Genomic DNA, 7,613 nt, shown 5'->3' on the forward strand with positions numbered 1-7,613 from the left:
CCCTAGTATAAGCAAGGACAAAATATGACTCCAATCTGTCTGTGTTATATGAGCCAAGTTAATATTATTATATTAATAATTGAAGAATGAGAATATTGGGAACATAATAAGATGAGTCATACAACATTAATGTATCTCTGATTATAGTGTAAGAAACATTTCTAATTGCAAACTGACACAAAGCAAATGATGAACGTACCGACAAGCGCTACTTGGGCCCTCTGGCTTCCTGGTACCAGATTTGGAGGAAAAGAAAAGGTCACAGATCTGGAAGAGTCTTGTTTCTCTGGCATCACTTCCAAGAACAAGGTGTGAGAGAAGGTCTGTTCAACTCCTTCAGGCTAAATTAACATATAAGTAGTATTTGTATTTTCAGATTGATGGAATGCCACATTGAATTTGTTCATTTGCTTCAAGTTAAAAAAAGAGATTTTTTTTTTCTTTTGCAAACTTGGTAGGTCTATTCCTATCTCCTCATACGTCTTACCTTCACCCAGATTTTTTCAACAAGTCCATCTGAGGCTTCTGCAGACACGGCATCCACAGATATTTCCATTTCACCAAGAACCAAAGGCCTGATGGGGAATAAGGCTGAAGCAGACTCATGACCCCCTAAGGTAATTTTCTGGGCATTTATAATAGATGCACCCCTTCGATCCATTAAGACAAACTCAAAGGCATCACTCTGGGCTACCAACACGATTACCTACAAGAGAAAGATACTGAGTTGGAGAAAAAGAAAATATATAGAGCACAAACTAAAGAAACTATTGAACGGACTCCAGGTTTCTTGAATTTATGTTTAAAAAGAAAATAAATTATATGTTCTGTCCAAAGATGTATTCAGTTGACCTCGGTTTCTTGCTCTAAATGGTTGACGACATTGACTTCCAGGACAATCTCCTCCCCTTTGATGAGGTGTGAAGGGACAGCGAGAGACAAGGAGAAGTCGTTGGATATGGTCAGCTATCGGTGCAAAAACAGAAGACACAATAATAAGTTGGGCAACAGAACTGGTTTATATTGAAGCACTCGTAGAGGCAAACATTATTATTTCATTACCTTTTGTGGCAGAGGAGTGAAACCCAAACCCAGGTTGTCCGACACTGACACTGCTACAGCTCCTAAGCAGGTAACACCATTAGGTACTGTTATTTTCCCACTGGTCCAGTTCTTGTCACTGAAAGACACGACGAGATAAAAAGATGTTTTGGACCATCGCTTTAGCACCACACTCTGTTCAGATGATTAGCTTTAAGGTCTTACCTAACGCTTATGTCCAACAGGAGCAGATATTCAGCAGTCTCCATCCAGTTGTTCCAGTATAGCTCTAAAATGGACCTATTAGATGCATCTTCCTCTTCATGTAGTTGTCACAGAAAGAATAAATAAGATTATGTTCCATGTATGAGGAAGAAATTCCAAATGAACTGTATGTTGTAAATGATTTTAAGATGATTTCATCATTATCTACCAACTCTTACCGTTTCCAGGTCCACCTTCTCGGTTTTTCAAATAAAATCTTGCGTTGGTCAACATCTTAAGATTATATTTCTGCATGAAACAACACATCTTACTGCCCTTACTTCTTGAATTTATTTACAACTATTTACAAGAAAAATAGTGCTTGCATTGTTTTCATTGTCAACCAGATTCTAAATTAAGTATTGAAAACTGTATATACAACAGACACACATTTACATTCACACTTACAGATACTCAGCAGAGAACCATACAGGGCATCACATTGCCCTGTAGATGCCTGCTGGAATCTGCTAGAAATTCATTTATGACTATAAGGTCTGTAAAAATCTAACATTTTGTTCCTTTTGTTCCATAAAGTCTACATACAAAGAGTTCCATGTGTGTTGGGGTATAAAAAACATTCCCTCGACAAGCAAGGTGGATTTTGAGTTTGAATTGTTTTAAATGGCAGCAATGTGAGGGTTTTTTTTTTTTAACTGCCTCTGCTCTGAGCAGCTTGACCTAGAAGCAGACGTTCCCTTTGGACTGAGTACAGACTCACTGAATTGGTGGCAAGGATGTTATTTTGATAACAGTCTCGGGACCATAGTCGCCTAAACGATCTCAGATGTTTTAAATAATTGATTCTTCACACAATGCAGGCCACCAGATACCTTAGTTTCCTTCATATATTGTCATCAGTCACCCTCAGGCTCTGTTCCTAAAATACTGTATAGTTCCCAACTGCTAGAACAACAAGTCATCTCCAAACAAAGCAGACAGATACGTTACATCGTGATCCACCCACAATGTCTTAAAGAAACAGCAGTGCTTAGATAACTGGAGATATTCCTTTGTAATCAAAACAACAAAGGTTGCATGAAACAAAGACAGCTCTGTCCAAAGAAGCAACTTTCTCAGAACTTTTAAAAGAAGGTCACATTTCAGATTTTTTTTTTTTTTGTTTGTATCTTTCAATATGGCCCGAATGCCACTTCTAGGATCAATCCCAGCATGAAAGCTAAGTTTGACTGCAAACAAAAGTCTTTTTTCGAATTCAAAGTGTTCTTCTCCTACCTGTCCAACTCCGTAGTCCAGGTCAGACGGCAGGGCATCATTTTGCATCGCTGTGACTGTGATTCCTACTTGAAACCTGGGTTCACTGCCAGCCACAGTGAGCGACACCTGCTCACCGGGCTGGGCTCTCTCACTGCTCCAGTTCAGAGTTACCTGAAAACAGCAGGTAAACATTCTACCGGCACATCCAAAAGGAGCGTTACATGTTTCTATTAGAACAGGTTGTATTGACAAAAAAAAATGATAAAGCAACATGTTTTCACACATGGTTGTACTGATGGATGGAAATGTAGGCTGTGTCACTGGTGATTTCCCCATCAGAATGGATGTAGTAGACGGTGACGCAGGCCTCAGGGTACCAGGACAGTTCTGGTGTGAGAGTGACTGAAGACGAGAAGTTCTTTGTCCCGGCGGCCACCACCTGACCTTTAGAGCTTATCTACAATTACAGCAACACAAAAGAGGCATCATATTTATAGCATATCTTGTATCCACTCCCAATTAAAGTATCCATATCCTTTGTTTATTTTTCACATTGTGTCACTTTCCACCTGCGAACTTCAATGTATTTTATTGGGATAATTGCCCGACACAAAATATAAGTGTAGAGGGCATTTACATCCTGCCCCTTCATTATGACACCCGTAAGCAGAATCCAGTGCAACCAATTAACTTCAGAAATCATCTCATCAACAAACATAGTAAGACAATAATGTTGTTAAAATATTATTATATATACATTAACATTTATCTGAAAACATTAATGAACAAACAGCATCATGAAAACCAAGAAACACAGAAGAAAGATCAGGGATAAAGAAGCAGTGATGTTTAAAGCATATAGTTATTTTGTAAAACATTATCCTAAGGTTTAAATAACTCAAAGGAAATACTAAGAAACTGCTATCCAACTAAGATAACAGTCCATTGAAGCAGAGCATTAATCAGAGGAAAGACTAATTAGGTTCATAGTAACTCAGGAGGAGCTACAAAGGTCTACAGCTCAGGTGGGAGAATCTGTCAACACAGCAACTCACAGCAATTCTCACTTTCATAGGGGGGACACAAAAGTGAAAAAAAGTGGTTTATCTACTAGTCCATGCAATAAAGGACACATTTTAACCAACATACCACAAAGTGAAGCCTCTCTGGTTTGATGGTGCTCTCCACATTAAGTTGAAGTGGAAGTCCAATCTGAGATGAACCACAGGATCTTATATTATTTCCACATGTAGTTAAAAGCAAAATAGCGCAGAATGCGTTTAAAATTTACCTGTGCAGGCAACGTGTTGATTGGGCCGATCTGAATATATGAGCGAGTAGGGGAGGAGTAGTTAGTGTACACCTTCAGGGTCTCCTCGTTGGTCTGGAATCTCGCCTGGAGATAAAAGTAACATGAGGAGTTTGAAATCGTTTGTTCTGTCAGATACACAACTTTGATTCCAGGAATGGCGTACTGCACTGAAGCCTCTTATGTTAGATGCATCAAAACTCAGAATGGTACTTTTCCTGGAAGATCTAGTTCTGTGAGCTATGATTCATAACACTCACCTTTATCAATAGCATCTCAATTTGAACTTGTAATTTAAACTGTATGAGTATGTTGCCATTCTCAGGCACGGGGAGAGCAAGACTCATAGTCGTTGAGTTCATCAAAGAGGATCTCTGAGTGACTTGAATCACAGCAGAGTGCTTCAAATCCAGTGAGCTGAGAGACTTTCTGTCATATCTAACAATCCTGAGCTGTGAAATGCAAGAGCAGATTGATATATATATATATTTTTGTAGGAGTTTAATAGATTAATAATCCTGTGATTTTGAAATGACTCAACTTACATTTGCTGAGAAGTTTAAGGATGGCTTCAGAGTCGACGGGAAGTTGAGGAACATGAGCTGGAATTTGTTTCGCAACACATGAACTTCAACGGTTTTATTCACAGTAAGTCCTGGAGCCACAGCAGCAGAAATAAAATGTTGTGGTAAAGCGTTGAGATATTGAAGCCGTTGTTTAAAATGAAACATACCTGCGGAGCCACTTTTGAACTGGACAGCAATGTGCAGAATATGAGTGTTGCTTGCCAATAAGCAGGAGTAAAGAGCCTGAAGTTGGTCTCTACTGAAGAAAAACTGGGCCGACCCATAGATCTGAAAGAGGTAGGTCTGTGCTTGTCTATTTCTGCTTTAATTTTATTTTTTTTATTTAAAATAGATAAGAGCTGGTCATTAAATCTCACCTCTTTGGTTTCGGTTTGCAGAGATGGAGAGGTCCCGTTGTTTATCAAAGGCTTTAAGGTGACATCTAAAGTCCCATGTGCGGGTTGTCCATGGGGATCACTGGAAGTAAAATTATTTGTAGAGAAAATAGTGTGAAACAGACTCAAAAGCTATTTTATTAGGAACACCCAAACAATTGTTGGTCAATACAAGCAGTAAAAATGCCAAAAATATTGTAGCAAATCAGTACATTTAGATGCCTAGAGGTGATAACATTGATGAATTTCAAACTGAGTAACAATGGGGAACAAAAAGGGGCTTAAGAGATCTTGAACGTGACATGGTTGGTACCAGACTGGCTGGTCTGAGTATTTCAAAACCTGGTAATCTGCTGGGAGATTTACACATAACTATCTCACAACTACATTCCTCAACATCCAAAGAGCAACAGGTATCAAATCAAATCAAAACTTATTTGTATAGCACGTTTCAGCAACAAGGCATTTCAAAGCGCTTCACATCATAAAAACACAAAAATACAAAGCCATAGCAAACACACTCAACAGCATCTACTCCATCAAAAATGTAGATGAAGATTCCTTAATCAAAAATCCTTGTCGATTGCAACCATGATATTTCCATCATGGATGTGGAGCTGACAAATCTGAAAAAAAAACTGCATGATGCTGTGGACCGAAGGCTTTAAGAAATACTTCTGACACTTTGTTGAATTTAAACCTTGCAAAATTAAGGCAAAGGGGAGAGGATCTAACCCAGTAAAGGCAATAAATACCTAAGGCTGTGACCACTGACAGGATGCAGTGCTAGAAACAGCAAAGACACTGAAACAAAGCTTAACGGGCAAACACTCACATAACTGTAGCACAGTCAAACTTACAGTACTCTCACTGATCCTGAGATGTCATTTCCAAGAAGCACTTGATGAGATGTTTTGATCATCACATCAAAAGGAGAAGTCCGTTCATCTGTCAAACATGAAATTACGAGAAAAGTAAATATTATATTGCGTTTGCTGAGGTTCTGCTCACCTGGATTTGTTGTGAATGAAGTATAATTCAGTATATTAAAAAAAATAACTTTATTACATTTCCATCTACAACACTGAAAGTTCTGGAAATTGTGATAATGTCATAATCTGTATAATATTTGGGCTACAGTTTCATCTGTGATTACTGTTTTGACCTTTTGTTGTTTATGTATTTATTTTTTTATTAATTCAGTCCTCTGTGTGTTTTGCTGCTTGGTTTAGTATAATTTGAGTATCAGGCTACCTTGGGCTATGTTCATTCTCCCTGATGTAACCCAACTATATCTGTTATATATATATATATATATATATATATATATATATATATATATATATATATATACATAAGTTGAATAATTTATTATTTTCTATTTTTTTCTGTTAAATTTACAAGTAAAGTATTTTTTGTCAGTTTTAAAAGTGCTACATAAGTAACAAAATAATTCAGTTTGACATTGAAATCAACCAATATCAATCAATTCAAATAGCGTTAAATGTTAAATGGCCATTTTAATTATAAATTCTGTTGAATCATTACCATGATGTTCCACAATGAAGGATTTCTCATCAGTTACCCCCTGTCAAAATGAAAGAAAACTATATATATATATTTTTTTTTCTTTTTTTTTGAGAAAAATTCTTTACAACAACATGAGGAAGCACAAAAGGGAGTTCATTCCTCTCTTTACAATCTTACGTTCACAGTTGCTGTGATCATCCACTGTCCAGGGCGAGACATCAGGGGTAAACTGAATTCTTTCAAGACAATTCCTAGATTTCTTGTGGAGTTCCAGCTTTCAACCGGTTTCCCACTGGGATCCTGCGTGTTAAAGGCACATTAGTCAAGCTGTTCACCTAACTAAACCAGGGATTCTCTCTAGAAAGCCTGCCTTACCAGCAGTGAAATGTCCACCCTGCCTTTGTACGGTTTGTTATCCAGTTGGAAAGTGACAACTCTGACGTTGACGGTGTCGCCCGGTTTGTAGCTTGATCTGTCCGTTTGTGTGAACAATGAAACCGTCCGGAGGTTGTAGGTGAGGGATGTGGTGTTTGTGAAAAGGAGGCGATTCTCGCTGTAGCCCCTCACAGTTAAGCTTAGTAGTGAGTTTTGTGATAAAGAGCCAGGAAACTGGGAAGATGTTCAGAAAATAATATCAAACTTGGAAATAAACTTTCAGACAATTTAAGTTAAATTTTACTTGGGATTAAGATAAATAAAAATAAACCTCACAGGTGGAAGATTGAGGATAGTTGTAATGCCTTTAAAAAGACAGAGTTTTAGTATTCACTACCCAAATGTTGGCAAGGAAATCAAACTTGAATTTGTGAAACTGTATTACCTCCTTGAAATTCCCCTTTTCGCGTGACTTTAGTGTTGCCGTGTGCCACCTCAGCTGTTAAATTGCCATGGAAGTCAGCAAAAACGGTAATCGCGATAGCAGTGGGTGAACCAGCATTGAGCACCTCTGGACCCGAGATCAGAAACAACGTTGTACTTTAACAAAACAAAGGAAGAGACATTAACCAAGCAAACTGGTTAAGTTGGCCTTAAGGGAGAATAAAAACGGTCACTTCATTCAGAATAGACAACAACTGCTTACTTGGGTGAATCTTGTGTCAAGCCAGAAGCAGCAAAAGACAGAACGAGGGTCCATATTCTGTTCATGTTGGTCATCTGCGATCTCGTTTAAAAGTGAAACTTTAGTTCCACATCCAAAACCTGGCGTGAGAAAATCCCTGACCATTTGAGAGAAAATGCTCCAACTGCTGTCCCAGAAACAACTACAAGTTTTACCCAAATGTTACCACA

General features: G+C 38.1%; 1 protein-coding gene across 1 annotated transcript in view; it reads right to left on the reverse strand.

Moving 5' to 3' along the window:
- LOC106951676 (CD109 antigen-like) overlaps window positions 1–7,613 on the reverse strand; it is a 17,990-nt gene extending 10,377 nt beyond the window's left edge. The window contains exons 1-21 of the mRNA XM_015039338.1: window positions 7,405–7,613; window positions 7,144–7,298; window positions 7,035–7,063; window positions 6,699–6,932; window positions 6,501–6,623; window positions 6,342–6,381; window positions 5,654–5,741; window positions 4,776–4,875; window positions 4,566–4,686; window positions 4,378–4,487; window positions 4,093–4,284; window positions 3,815–3,919; window positions 3,673–3,735; window positions 2,807–2,980; window positions 2,542–2,694; window positions 1,485–1,554; window positions 1,267–1,360; window positions 1,063–1,180; window positions 853–966; window positions 488–706; window positions 200–341 (exon numbers count right to left, since the gene is read on the reverse strand). Coding sequence (XP_014894824.1) covers window positions 200–341; window positions 488–706; window positions 853–966; window positions 1,063–1,180; window positions 1,267–1,360; window positions 1,485–1,554; window positions 2,542–2,694; window positions 2,807–2,980; window positions 3,673–3,735; window positions 3,815–3,919; window positions 4,093–4,284; window positions 4,378–4,487; window positions 4,566–4,686; window positions 4,776–4,875; window positions 5,654–5,741; window positions 6,342–6,381; window positions 6,501–6,623; window positions 6,699–6,932; window positions 7,035–7,063; window positions 7,144–7,298; window positions 7,405–7,478 — 2,518 coding nt within the window. The 5' untranslated portion in view covers window positions 7,479–7,613. The remainder of the gene's footprint in view (window positions 1–199; window positions 342–487; window positions 707–852; window positions 967–1,062; window positions 1,181–1,266; window positions 1,361–1,484; window positions 1,555–2,541; window positions 2,695–2,806; window positions 2,981–3,672; window positions 3,736–3,814; window positions 3,920–4,092; window positions 4,285–4,377; window positions 4,488–4,565; window positions 4,687–4,775; window positions 4,876–5,653; window positions 5,742–6,341; window positions 6,382–6,500; window positions 6,624–6,698; window positions 6,933–7,034; window positions 7,064–7,143; window positions 7,299–7,404) is intronic.

Source organism: Poecilia latipinna, unplaced genomic scaffold, assembly GCF_001443285.1.
Source record: "Poecilia latipinna isolate Pla-1442-1.1 unplaced genomic scaffold, P_latipinna-1.0 Scaffold28, whole genome shotgun sequence".
NCBI classification, from domain to species: Eukaryota; Metazoa; Chordata; class Actinopteri; order Cyprinodontiformes; family Poeciliidae; genus Poecilia; species Poecilia latipinna.